General features: G+C 44.7%; 1 protein-coding gene across 1 annotated transcript in view; it reads right to left on the reverse strand.

Moving 5' to 3' along the window:
• Nucleotides 1-9,663: 9,663 nt before the first annotated feature.
• The window catches only part of col6a4a (collagen, type VI, alpha 4a), an 85,527-nt gene continuing 80,549 nt past the window's right edge, over nt 9,664-14,641 (reverse strand). The window contains exons 41-43 of the mRNA XM_062422093.1: nt 12,469-12,639; nt 12,216-12,263; nt 9,664-10,619 (exon numbers count right to left, since the gene is read on the reverse strand). Of these exons, the coding sequence (XP_062278077.1) occupies nt 10,444-10,619; nt 12,216-12,263; nt 12,469-12,639 (395 nt within the window). The 3' untranslated portion in view covers nt 9,664-10,443. The remainder of the gene's footprint in view (nt 10,620-12,215; nt 12,264-12,468; nt 12,640-14,641) is intronic.

The raw sequence follows: 14,641 nt of genomic DNA on the forward strand, positions 1-14,641 counted from the left end.
CTGGCCTCCCAGAGCAGCAGATGAGGTCAGACAGCTGATACTGTGTCATTATTCTTGAGCTGTCTGAGAGCACTTGAACACATCATTTGAATAATAACATCATAATAAAGACGTGTGGTTGTCGGGGGTTTTTTTTAGGTTTTGGGACTTGGCGTATCCAGAGAGGTCGTACATCGTAGCGGGAGGAGCCAACGACTCGCTGCACTGCCCGTCTGTCCTCTACAGCCGGAAGATCATCGAAGGAACTGAAGTCGTACAGGTACACACGAATCAGACAATCAGTCAGTCAGTCAATCAATCAATCAATCAATCAATCAATCAGTCAATCAGTCAATCAATCAATCAATCAGTCAATCAATCATGAATGATTCTCACTGAACAACCTGTGAGTGAGAGTGAATGTGTCTGAGAGTCTGACTGCTGGATGATGATCGAGTCAAGGGAGGAAGGGAAGGAAAGAGAGAAGAAAGGAGGGAGGAAGGAAGGAAGGAAGGAAAGGAGGGAGGGAGGGAGGAAGAAAAGGAGGAAGGAAGGAAGGGAGGAAAGAAGGAAGAAGGGAGGGAGGAAGGGGAGGGAAGGAGGGAGGAAGGAAGTAAAGGAAGGAAGAGTGGAAGGTAGGAGGGAACGAAAGAAGAAGGGAGGGAAGAAGGACAGACAAAAGGAAGGAAGGGAGGAAAGAAGGAACAGTGAAAACAGACGGGAGGACGACACGAAGGTTAAAGATGGAAAGCGGCCATACACACACACACACACATACACACACACACACACACACACACACACACACACACACACACACACACACAAAGGTTTTATAGAGCTTTTATTGAGTCATTTTTGACGTTTCCATCAGAGATAAGAATGCACTGTGAGAGATGAAGGTGTGAAGGTGGCCGGCAGGATAGTGGGAGTGGAGTTCAGCAGCTGTTAAACAAACTAATTAACATTTATAAAAGACAAAAGTCGTCCTCCTGCATGGAGAACAGACGCTTCTACCATCTGGAAGCCGCTCCAGCACTCCCATAAAATTCCTTTATCCTTCTTTCCATCGAAGCACTGAACACACATTAATCTTGTTGTTGTGTTTAATCTGTTGTGTGTTCTGTGTTGTTGAATAAAAGGAATCTGACTCTGAATCACACAGAAAAAGTTGGAAAATAGTTGAGATGAATGTGTGTAGTTGCTCTTTAAGAGGTCAGGCTTTAACTTTAAGTGTGAGAGATCACTTGTAACCTGAAGGGAAAAGGCGGTTCTGTGTTTGTGTCATGTTGAACACATCGAGATGGATCGGACTCATGTTATTACAAAAAGGTAAAAAACATAAACAGTAGGAGATTAGTGTCATTTAAACAGCTGTCTGTGGATATAAAGCTTCAGTAAAGGAGCCAGAAGAGAGATAAATAATAGACAATGCAGAATGTGAAGAAGTCAGAGGAATAATAATCATTGGCGAGGAGAAACTTTAACCTTTGTGCTGTGATTGTAGTTTTTCATTGAAAAGCTTTAATGAGTCACTGAGCTGTGTAGTCTGGTATGAAAGGTTCATTAACTGCTGCTTTCAGCCACTAGGAGGAGCTCTAAGCTTCTGTAAACCACGGCTACTTTGACTCGGTAGTAAGTTAGCATGCTAGCTAGCTGACTGGTTGAACATGATGCAGACGAAGACACAAAAAAGTCCAGTGTGGTTTAACCCTGTTGTCCTCAGGTCAAGGAAGGACAGGAGGAAGGGAGGAAAGAAGGAAGGAAGGAAAGGAAAGGAGTAAGGAGGGAGGGAGGGAGAAAGGAGGAAGGAAAAGGGTAAGGAAGTGAGGAAGGAAGGAAGGAAAGGAGGAGGGAAGGAAATGAGGAAGGGAGGGAGAGAGGGAGGAAAGAGGAATGAAGTAAGGAGAGAAGGAGGGGAGGAAAGACAGATGGAAGGAAGGAAGGAAAGACAGATGTAAGGAAGGAAGGAAGGAAGGAAGGAAGTAAAGACAGATGGAAGGAACGAAAGAAGGAAGGAAGGAAAGTTGGGTCAGGTATAAATTATCACCTGATTCTGTGTTTAAACCAGGCGGGGAGTTCCAGTCCTCTGAAATGAGTCCAACCAGGAAGTAACTTAAAGCTGCATTCTATCAAAAGGCCACCAGGGGGCGACCGTTTTGGTGTCAAAAGGACTTCCGTCTCTATACAAGTCAATGGAGAATTCACCAACTTCTCACTTGATTTCTAACCTCAGTAAACGTTTTCCAAAATGTGTTTATGGTCTCAATCGCTAGTTTAAAGCCTTCTTCAATGCAGTATGATGTTCATTTGGGACATTTTGGCCTCCCTGATTTTATATGTGACGATAAAGCAGGGTATGCATTAGGGCGTGGCTACGTTGTGATTGACAGGTTGATTGGTTCACAGGTTCAGGAGGGCGCCTCCCTTCCTTCTTTCCTTCCTTCCTCCATCACACTTTCTTCCTTCCTTCTGTCCTTCCTTCCTCCCTCCTTCCTTCTTCCTCCCTTCCTTCCACCTTTCCTTCTTTCTACCCCCTTCCTTCTTTCCTTCCCTCCTTACTTCTTTCTTCCTCCCTCCTTTCCTTCTTCCTTCCTCTCTTCCTTCTTTCCTCTGTCCTTCCTTCCTCCCTTCCTTTCTCCCTCCCTCCCTCCCTCCTACCTTCCTTCCTTCCTCCCTTTCCTTCCTCCCTCCCTTCTTTCCTTTCCTCCTTCCTTCCTCCCTCCTTTCCTTCCCTCCTTCCGCCCTCCTGAACCTCGCCTCATGCTCCTCCTGATGCCCATATAAGTAGAATCCCTGTTTTTATTTTTCCCAGCATGCACCTGAAATTTTCAAGATGGCGCTGCTCAGATCCGATACTATTGGCCTCCGAGCAGCAGTCCACAAACCAATGGGTGACGTCACGGATGTTATGTCCATTATATATACAGTCTATGGTACAAAGTGTATAACAGAAACACTATTGTAGTGAACATCCAACTCATATGAACTGTTTCGGCTCATTTCAAAACTTTGCTTAAGTCTCTTTTCTCCAAATGTAATAAAATGTAAACACGACTCCAAACCGAGTATATAACCCAACACTTCCTGTCCTGCAGGAGATCCACAGCAAACAGAAGAGCGGCGTGGTGGAGGACTCGCCTCGCCGCGGCCCCGAGTCACTTCCTGTCGGACACCACGACATCATCACCGACATCGCCACCTTCCAGACCACGCAGGGCTTCATCGTCACCTCGTCCAGAGACGGCATCGTCAAAGTGTGGAAGTGAAGAAGAAGAAGATGAAGAAGAAGAAGAAGAAGAAGAAGAAGAAGAAGAAGAAGAAGAAGAAGAAGAAGAAGAAGAAGAAGAAGAAGAAGAAGAAGAGACATTATCATGAAGAGTTTGGTCACATTAGTTTAGAATCGGCTCCAAAGACTAATAACAGTGATCTTCCTTCTTTCCTTCCTCCATCCCCCTTTCTTCCTTCCTTCCGTCTGTCCTTCCTCCATCCCTCCTTCTTTCCTTCCCTCCTTCCTTCTTTCTTTCCTCCCTCCTTCTCTCTTTCTTTCCTCCCCCCTCCCTTCCCCCTTCCTTTTCATGTTTTCAGTCCCTGCAGAGTAGTTCTATGTAATACCATGTAGACTATAATACATATGATCACTGATATTAGTATTTTCAGCCCTTTTTTTAAACTAATGCGACCGAACTCTTCCTAGTGAAGGATTATGAAGAGTTTGTGACGTGTTTTAATAGTTTTTGGACAATAACAGAGAAATAAATGTTACTGGATCATTTCATTGTTGGTTTGGCTTCTAAACATGAAGATGAAGATATATAAAGATCACCAGAATAATCCTTTAATTGACGCACTAATTGACCCGCTTCCTCCCACAATCACATATTTAGACTAACTAACTAATACAATAATGTAAAAAAAAAAAAAAAAAAAAGACAACATGATATCAAGTGTTTCTCAGTTTAATGGATATTCATTTAATATGAGAATCTGGTGAGATGTGATATGATGGTTAAAAAAGACCCGACTGACTTTAACCCTCCTGTCGTCCTACCGGGTCAAATTGACCCCGTCTCTTTTGATTGTTCCTTCTTTCTTTAATTTTTCCTTCGTTCTCCCCTTCCTTCCCTCTTTCTTTGCTCCCTCCTCCTTCCTTCCTCTTTTCCTTCCACCCTTCCTTCTCTCCTTCCTCCCTTCCTATTTTCCTCCCTCCCTCCTTACTCCTTTCCTTCCTTCCTTCCTTCCTTCCTCATTCCACCCTTCCTTCTCTCCTTACTTCCTTCCTCTTTTCCTCCCTCCCTTCTTACTCCTTTCCTTCCTTCCTTCCTCTTTTCCTCTTTTCCTCATCCCTCCTCACTCCTTTCCTTCCTTTCTTCCTTCCACCCTTCCTTCTCTCCTTCCTCCCTTCCTCTTTTCCTCCCTCCCTCCTTACTCCTTCCCTTCCTTCATTCCTTCCTTCCTTCCTTCTCTCCTTCCTCCCTTCCTCTTTTCCTCCATGTCTCCTTACTCCTTTCCTTCCTTCCTTCCTTCCTTCCTTCTTTCCTCCCTTCCTCATGTCCTTTTTCAAATGATTGCACTCTCCCCCCCTCTCTCCCTCTCTCTCTCTCTCTCTCTCTCTCTCTCTCTCTCTCTCAACCCCCCCCCCCCTGGCCCCCCCCCCCCCCCCCCCCCCTCCCTCTCGGGTTCTTTCAGCAGATTTTGTTACATAAGTTATTTTAAATCTAAATGATATAGTTTACAGAAGCTTGTTGTATAAATGATGAAATGTTGTTTTTGTTACTAACAGCAGATGAAACCATGTGAGCTGCTTCTCGGTGTTTTCGTCCATCTGTTCAATAAAATCTGCCGTTTGAAATCAGCTCCGAGTGTTTTTATAGTTTCAGTCTGAGCTTCACCGCTGAATCCTGTTTATCTTCATGTTGGTGAAATTAATCACTGAAAGGAAAAGTTCACTATTCTTCTAATCTGTGTTTAACCTTCCTGTTTAACTGTTTAACTGACCCCGTCTGTTCCTTCTTTCCTCCCTTCCTCCCTTCCTTCCTTCCGTCTGTCCTCACTCTTTCCTTCTCTCTTTCTTTCCTTCCTTATTTCCTTCCTCCATCCCCCTTTCTTCCTTCTGTCCTTCCTTCCTCCCTCCCTCCTTCTTTCCTTCCCTCATTCCTTCCTTTCCTTCCTCCCTTCCTTCTTTCCTCCCCCCTACCTTCTTTCCTCTGTCCTTCCTCTTTTCCTTTCTCCCCCTCCCTCCTTCCTTCCTTCCTTCCCTCCTTTCATTCCTTTCCTTCCTCCCTTCCTTCTTTCCTTTCCTCCCTTCCTTCCTCCCTCCTTTCCTTCCTTCCTTCCTTTTCTCCTTTCCTTCCTTCTTCCGTCCTCCCTTCCTTCCTTCCTTCCTTCCTTTCCTTTCCTTCCTTCCTCCCTCCCTCCTTTCCTTCCTTCTTCCTTCTTTTCTTTCCTCCCTTCCTTCCTCCCTCCTTTCCTTACTTCCTTCCTTCTTCCATCCTCCCTCTCTTCCTTCTTCCGTCCTCCCTCCCTTCCTTCCTTCCTCCCTCCTTTCCTTACTTCCTTCCTTCTTCCATTCTCCCTCCCTCCATTCCTTCCTCCCTCCCTCCTTTCCTCCATTCCTTCCTTGACTCGAGGACAACAGGAGGGTTAAAGCAGCAGTCTGTTCATACTGACTATTAAAAGATCTCCTTCAAATGTTAAGTAATGAGGAAGTGGTTAACAAGTAAAAAGGATGTCTGTACATCAGGAACGATTCAAAGGCAGCTCATTAACTTGCTCAGCACCTCTTTCTCTCTCTCTCTCTCTCTCCCTCTCTCTCTCTCTCTCTCTCCCTCTCTCTCTCTCTCTCTCTCTCTCTCTCTCTCTCTCTCTCTCTCTCTCTCTCTCTCTCTCTCTCTCTCTCTGTCTCTCTCTCTCTCTCTCTCTCTCTCTCTCTCTCTCTCTCTCTCTCTGATGAGATTAATCACTTCCACACTTGCAGTTCTCCACAATGATGGATGAGATCAATCAGAGAGAGCAGGAGGAGTTAATTGGCCTTGTTGAGCTTTTATTGACCAAAGTGGAAAATCTGGAGAGGCTGGTTAAAGATGACTTGCTACGCCTTACATGGCGAGGGTGTAGGATGATGGAGCAGTATCCATGGTTACTATTCAGGTCATCATTCAGAGACCGTGTGAACCTCCAGAGGATGGGTTCATGAGTTGGGAATTGTATTTGTCTGCTCAGGAAAGTTAAAGGATATCTTTAACCTTCCCGTCGTCCTCCCGGGTCAAATTGACCCCGTCTGTTTTGACTGTTCCTTCTTTCCTCCCTTCATTCCTTCCTTTCCTTCTGTCCTTCTTTCCTCCCTTCTTTCCTTAATTTCCTTCTGTCCTTCTTTCCTCCCTCCCTTCCTTCCTTCTGTCCTTCTTTCCTTCCTCCCTTCCTTCCTTCCTTCTATCCTTCTCTCCTCCCTTCCTTCTGTCCTTCTTTCCTCCCTTCCTCCCTTTCTTCCTTCTGTCCTTCTTTCCTTACCTCCTTCCTTCCTTCTGTCCTTTCTTCCCTCCTTCCTTCTTCCTCCTTTCCTTCCTTCTTCCTCCCTTTCTTCCTCCCTTCCTTCCTCCTTCCTCCCTTCCTCCCTTCCTTCTTCCTCCTTTCCTTCCTCCCTTCCTCCCTTCCTTCTTCCTCCCTTCCTTCCTTGTCTCGAGGACAACAGGAAAGTTAAAGGATATCTTTAAAGCGGGGGGGGGGGGGGGGGGGGGGTGTCTACAGTACACAGACTGCAGACTTTACTTCAGATTCAGAGTGATGGTAAAGACTCTTTTTCAAGACTGTGTGCTCACTAACTTCTGGCGTCGTTATGAAGAAAGATCTGCAAAATAGACTCTCCATAATGATGGAAGATGCTTGTGTGTGATTATTGTAGGAGCAAAAATATGTAAACAACCTGATCACCTCTATGTGAAGGAGATGGGTTAGCAGGGTTAGGCAGATGGTGGTCACATGATGGTCCTCATCAGGCTATCAGACGTCTTTGTCTCTTTGACTGGGATGAAAACGGGAGTCAGATGAATATCAGCAGGGAAATGTTGTTGTTGTTCTTTTCTCTCTTTTATTCTCTCCATCACAGAACAGACTATAGATGCTTTACTTCGTGCTGCTGCTGATAGTTTCCAAACTATTCACATCAAAGCTTCACACACTGGGCCTGACTCCAGATAACCTCAAAGGTTTACCAGCTGGGAGCCAGTATGACACACACACACACACACACACACACACACACACACACACACACACACACACACACACACACACACACACACACACACACACACACACACACACACACACACACACACACACACACAGAGCAGAGGTCTACAAAGGAAGGACTGAGAAGCATCAGAAATGTAGAGCCAAGTCTTCTTAACCCTCCTGTCCCGGGTCAAACTGAATCCATCTCTTTTGACTGTTCCTTCTTTCCTTCCCTCTTTCTTTGCTCCGTCCTCTTTCCTCCCTCCTCCTTACTCCTTTCCTGCCTTCCTTCTTTCCTCCCTTCCTACTTTCCTTCCTTCCTTCTCCTCCTTCCTCCATTCCTCCTTTCCTCCATCCCTTCTTACTCCTTTCCTTCCTTCCTTCTCTCCTTCCTCCCTTCCATTTTTTCCTCCATCCCTCCTTACTCCTTTCCTTCCTTCCTTCTTTCGTCCCTTCCTTCCTTCCTCCTTTCCTTCCACCCTTCCTTCTCTCCTTATTTCCTTCCTCTTTTCCTCCTTCCCTTCTTACTCCTTTCCTTCCTTCCTTCCTTCTCTCCTTCCTCTCTTCCTCTTTTCCTCCATCCCCTCCTTACTCCTTTCTTTCCTTCCTTCCTTCTCTCCTTCTTCCTTCCTCTTTTCCTCATCCCTCCTTACTCCTTTCTTTCTTTCCTTCCTTCCCTCTTTCCTCCCTTCCTTCTTCTTTCCTCCCTTCCTCCTTTTCCTTCCTTCCTCTTTTCCTCCACCCCTCCTTACTCCTTTCCTTCCTTCCTTCCTTCTCTCCTTCCTCCCATACTCTTTTCCTCCATCCCTCCTTCCTTCTTGTCTCCCCTTCCTCCTGTCCTTTGTTGACCTGAGGACAACAATATGAACATTTCTGCATTTCTTAACCTCTAGTATTTTATTTTCTGATCTATAAATAAATTCCCTTTTGAACAAACCGGCACACAACTCAAAGGTTTTTCTTAAATTCTTTTATTATAGTTTTTTTTCTTTACATGAAGCACCATAGTTCGGTTTGATGAATCACAGACTGATCTTTCACTTTCCAAACAGCAAGACTTCAAAAAGCTTGAGATGTTTTTCGGGCCTTTTAAGGTTTCAAACTGGAGCTGGAGTCTCTCTGCAGCCGCGGCAGGCATGTGTTTATATTTATGGAGTAAATAGAGAATGAACTGACCCCTCCCCCCCCACCCCCCCCCAAATACCCCCCCCCCCCCACCCCACCATTGAACAATGACCTGCCCTTTCTCTCAGTGTGACAGCAGCAGCTCGACTTCAGTTTGACCCTTAAGACGATCATTAAAGGACAATTCTGTGTTTTTTTCTTCTTTTCTTTTAAAGTACATTTTTATTTTATTCACTACATTCTTGCAAACAAACAAATCATCGCGAGCACGAACTTCAGACCCTTAAGTCTCAAGTCTCATTTTGTCTGGGTGTTTTTAAAGAGACCTGAGCGAGTCAACGTCTGTTTTACAGTGGCAAAAAAAAATGATGCATCACATGTTTTTTTTTAAAGGTTGACTTAAGAAAAACAAATATTATCTGAATAAGCAAAAAAATATAATTTGATATCCTGAGCAGAACTGCAACTAAAGGAGGGTTTTTCATTATGGATTCATCTGATTACTTGATTCCTTCTTTGGTTTATAAAAATATCAAACACTGTTTCCTAAAGTCCAAGAAAATATTCAGTTTACTGGCACTGAGGAAACAGGAAATATTCACATTTAAGAAGCTGGAATCAAGAGAATTTGGAAATGTTGATGTTAAAAACCATTAAGTACTTTTTGTTTAACCCTCCTGTTGTCCTCGAGTCAAGGAAGGAAGGGAGGGAGGAAGGAAGGAGGAAGGAAAGGAGGAAGGAAGGAGGGAGGAAGGAAGAAGAAAGGAAGTAAAGAAGGGGGGAAGGAGGGAAGAAGGAAGGAAGGAAAGGAGGGAGGAGGGAGGGAGGAAGGAAGGAAGGAAGAAGGAAGGAAAGGAGGGAGGAAGGAAGGAGGAAGGAAGGAAGGAAAGGAGGGAGGAAGGAAGGAAGGAAGGAAGAAGGAAGGAAAGGAAGGAGGAGGGAGGAAGGAGGGAAGGAAGGAGGGAGGAAGGAAAGGAGGGAGGAAGGTAGGGGGGAGGAAAGAAAGAGAGAAGGAGGGAGGGACAAAGGAAGGGAGGAAAGAAGGAACAGTCTAAATAGACGGGGTCAAAGGTCAACCTGCGAGGATCAGAGCAGAGTCACATCAACATTCAGCCAAACGTGAGTCTCATCAAACATTCGTGTGGAAAAAGACACCGAGCTTATTTACAAAGGACAAAAAAAAAACACTTTAATGTTTCATGTGGTGAGATTCCTTCAGACATTCAGCACCTGCTTCATGAGACATAGCACCTGAAAGGAAGATGATCCTGATAGAAGAGTCTCTGCTGAGCATCAGTCAGGTTCAATCAGTCAGTTTTCTATTGCGGAAATGTAGGTGAAGGTTTTTTTTTTTTTTTAAAAGGTGAAGGTGCTCCGAGGGAAACAAAACACACACGTTCAAGAAAACAAACTAAACAAAGATCTTTAACATCGATCACACAGTTTAAAGACTGTGTAAAGTGAATTCAGACATTTTCTTCTAAACACATTAAATAGGTCATAAATGTATTTATAAAAAAGGTGTAAAAAGCATTTCAACCATTTAGATTTGAATTGTGGACCTAGGCTTAGCATAAACCCGCCCTGCTGCTGTAGAGGTATAAATACATTCAGCGCACACTACTACTACAGTCTACAGTTAGCCAGTTAGCTGAGTTAGCAGCCGAGCTAGCAGCTGAGTTAGCCGCCGAGCTAGCAGCCAAGTTAGCCGCCGAGCTAGCAGCCAAGTTAGCCGCCGAGCTAGCAGTTGAGTTAGCAGCAGAAAGCTCTCAGACCTAGCGTCCATGTTTCTGGTAGAGGTGGTGACTTCGATTGACAGGTGACACTTGGTAGGGGGCGGGGCTTCAGCGTTTGGGAGCAGAGAAATAGGCAGACTATTACACAACTTTGAAGCCTAATTTCATATATTTAGCGATTTTTTTAATCATTCACATTTGGCAGGGTGGTTAACAACACACTTTTCTGTGGTATGTCAAACTCAGAACACATATTTATTTTCACTTTAGACGGACTTTAAACTATGAAACCGTTTTACTCTTTGTGGCGTTTTTTTTCTTGAACATAAGAGTTTTCCTAAAAAAGTTTGAGAGGCGATTGTCCTTCTTCTCATCGGCTCTCCATCACACACAGGTTCTCACACTCCTCCTGCGTCTTGAAGCGGTTGTCGTTGCCGTCGCAGCCGCCGTACCAGAAGCGGGAACATTCGCTCTGGATGGTGTCGAAGAACCACATCATGGTGTAGTTCTGGCAGCTGCCGGGGTCCTGGGCGAGCGAGCACAGGTCTGCATGGAGAGGGGGGGGAGAGAGGAAGGGAGGGAGAGAGAGAGAGAGAGAGAGAGAGAGAGAGAGAGAGAGAGGAGAGAGAGAGAGAGAGAGAGAGAGAGAGGTATAATTTCATTGAAATGAAATAAAAACAGGGATTCTACTTATATGGGCATCAGGAGGAGCATGAGGCGCCCTCCTGAACCTGTGAACCAATCAACCTGTCAATCACCACGTAGCCACGCCCTAATGCATACCCTGCTTTATCGTCACATATAAAATCAGGGAGGCCAAAATGTCCCAAATGAACATCATACTGCATTGAAGAAGGCTTTAAACTAGCGATTGAGACCATAAACACATTTTGAAAACGTTTACTGAGGTTAGAAATCAAGTGAGAAGTTGGTGAATTCTCCATTGACTTGTATAGAGACGGAAGTCCTTTTGACACCAAAACGGTCGCCCCCTGGTGGCCTTTTGATAGAATGCAGTTTTTAAGTTGCTTCAGCGTTGGCCTCATTTCAGAGGACCAGAACTCCCCGCCTGGTTTAAACACAGAATCGGGTGATAATTTTTACCTGACCCAAATATCCTTCTACCCTTCCTTCCATCTGTCTTTCCTTCCTTCCTTCGTTCCTTCCATCTGTCTTTACTTCCTTCTTTCTTTCTTTCTTCCTTCCTTCCTTCCATCTGTCCTTCCTTCCATCTGTCTTTACTTCCTTCTTTCTTTCTTTCTTCCTTCCTTCCTTCTTTCCCTCTCTTTAATAATGTTTGTTTCCCTTGAATGAAGATGAGTTTGCTGCACTCTGCTTGGCCCTGTTTGGTCTTGATAATATAATTTGATACGATGCCAGTCCCCCCCCCACCCACCCACCTACACACACCTACACACACACACACACACACACACACACACACACACACACACACACACACACACACACACACACACACACACACACACACACCCTAACCCTGGACATTGATATATTTCACACACTAGTTCCAGAGAACTGGAGGAGTCTGGCTCAGTCTGAAAACATGCAGGAAGAGATGTTTCTTATCATTAATAGAAGAATAAAAACAGAAGGTTTCATTTTATGCACATTACTATAAAACGGTCGAGTAAATAATAAAAAAGATTATTTGACCCCGTCTGTTTTGACTCTTTCCTCCATCCTTCCTTCCTTCTGTCCTTCTTTCCTTCCCTCCTTCCTACCTTCCTTCCTTCCTTCATTTCCTTCTTCCCTTCCTTCTGTCCTTCTTTCCTCCCTCCCTCCTTCCTTCCTTCCTACCATCCTCCCTTCCTTCCTTTCCTCCCTCTCTTCTTCTCTTTCTTTCCTTCCCCCTACCTTCCTCTCTTCCTTCCTTCTTTCATCCCTCTCTCCTAACTTCCTTCCTCCTTTCCTTCCTTCTTCCTCCATTCCTTCCTCCTTTCCTTCCTTCTTCCTCCCTTCCTTCCTCCTTTCTCCCTTCCTTCCATCCTTCCTTCCTTCTTCCTCCCTCCTTTCTCCTTTCCTTCCTCCTTTCCTTCCTACTTCCTCCCTTCCTCCTTTCCTTCCTTGACTCGAGGACAACAGGAGGGTTAAACGGGACAACTGCAGTCAGAACTTTACCTCTGGAGACGAAGTTGGTCGGCTGCAGCCTCGATGGGTTGTTACGATCTGTCAGAGAGGAACACAGTCAGCCAGGAGCTACAGCAGCATCATCATCATCATCATCATCATCATCATCATCATCATCATCATCATCATCATCACTGCAGCATTACTGGATAAGAATCAAAGTGTCAGTAAATGTAACATTACAGGTAGGCAGTCCACATTCAGACCGCTTCAGATGGAGGTCTGGTGTGCAGTCAGGACTTACTATGTGAGCCACATGTCCGGAAACATTCATTTTCCGTTTTAAAGCGGTTAGCGTTACCGCCGCAGCCACCATACCAGAAGGCAGAGCATGCACCGATGGCTTTGTCAAAGAACCAATGTTGGACATACTCTGCACACGGGATGCCGATATCAGCATCCAGCTGACACCAGGCTGAAAGCAGAACACACACATTTACTACTAACACTGACCAGAGCTGTCCTGCAGGGCAGCGGCTCTCAAACATATTTATATATATATATAAAGATTGTTTTAGTGTTTAATTAACATCTGTGTTTCAATCTGAGCTGTTTGAATAGTGTTGAGAGCCGCTGCTTCAGGAGAGCGCATGCATCATAACCCTCCTGTTGTCCTCGAGTCAGGGAAGGAAGGGAGGAAGGGAGGAAGGAAGGAAGGGAGGAAGGAAGGAAGGAAGGAAGAAGGAAGGAAAGGAGGAAGGAAGGAAGGGAGGAAGGAAGGAAGGAAGGGAGGAGGAAGGGAGGAAAAGAGGAAGGAAGGGAGGAAGAAGGAAGGAAGGAAGGGAGGAAGAAGGAAGGAGGGAGGGAGGGAGAAAGGAAAAGAGGAAGGGAAGAAGGACAGAGGAAAGAAGGAAGGGAAGGAAGGAAAGAAGGACGGAGGAAAGAAGGAAGGCAGGGAAGGAAAGAAGGAAGGAAGGGAGGAAAGAAGGAACAGTCAAAACAGACGGGGTCAATTTGACCCGGGAGGACGACATGAAGGTTAAACATAGTTTAGTTCATTCAGTTTGGAGGAAGGGTTAAATAAAAAGAGAAATAAATTAAAAATGGCAAACAAACAACATAACAGATTAAAAGTTTAAAGACAAAACTACTAAGCATGCGTTCAGCTAACATGAAGTTATTCTGTTAGAGACAAAACTAAAAATGCAGGTTTGAAGCTTGTTAACGGCAATGGGAATTTTTAACGGGAATGACCAAACTATCCCTTAAAAGGTTCATTTGGCTGCAGGTTTTCATTCCACATACACAGGATCACACCTGGCTGGACTCATTTCATCAGCTTATCTCACCCTTCAGACATTTGATTGGTTGGAACACAAAGCTGCAGGCACACAGTGAAAGTAAATAGTGGATTAGTTTGTACATGCCTTATTTACAGGAAACTGGGTCACTACAGTTCTTCATTTAACCTGCATGAGCTCGTTTCTGTGAGACACCTGGTTACTCAGGTGGACTAACATGTGACCTCACAGGTCGGTTCTGGACCCTGCAGAGATTAAACAGCTGGGAGTCTCCGCCTGTCAAAGCTGCAGCAACACTTGTAAAACAGAACAACTTTATTTACAGACCAACGTGTTTCAGCTTGCAGCCTTCATCAGAGTCATCATAAAATACATTACAAGCTATGAAAAGGGTAAAAAAAATAAATAAAAATGGACCAAATATGGTGACGCCCATGTCATTTATTGGACACTCCCCTTGCCTCCATGCCTGTTTGGGATAATGATTGGCCTGAAGTCACATGAGCATATACTCAGCCCTGATGAATGCTGCAAGCCGAAACATGCTGGTCTGTTAATAACCTCCTGAGACCTGAGCTTTTGTTTGCTATGCATTTATAATCTCTCCCAGATATTCGGGATAAGTATGACCTGATTTTACTGTCTAACACAATTAATTCACCAGTGTATCGAACCATTTCCTTACATTTACACTTTCCCTTTGCATGAATGATAATAAAGTCCTTATGTCCTCAAACGAGTATTTCCAGTGGCGTAACTTGTTGCTGTTGCTAAAATTAGTCAAATTTGTATAGATTTGTACAGCGAGCGTATGAAACTACAAACGTTATTAAGCATGAATAAACAAGTTTCGACCATAACATTTGATAAGGTTTTGTATTTGGAGGCAGCTGATGAATGACTCGGCCAAGATGCCTAACATCCTGTTTCTACACTGACTGGTGTAATTTGCCTTTTCTACCACTAGGTGGCACAAACAAGCGCGTACGAACCATAGACTATATATAAGAAATGGACGTAACATCCGTGACGTCACCCATTGGTTTGTGGACTGCTGCTCGGAAGCCAATAGTATCGGATCTAAGCAGCGACATCTTGACAATTTCAGGTGCATGCTGGGAAAAATAAGCAGGCGCCCTCCTGAACCTGTGAACCAATCAACCTGTCAATCACCAC

The sequence above is a fragment of the Scomber scombrus genome, chromosome 7 (assembly GCF_963691925.1).
Source record: "Scomber scombrus chromosome 7, fScoSco1.1, whole genome shotgun sequence".
Taxonomy (NCBI): domain Eukaryota; kingdom Metazoa; phylum Chordata; class Actinopteri; order Scombriformes; family Scombridae; genus Scomber; species Scomber scombrus.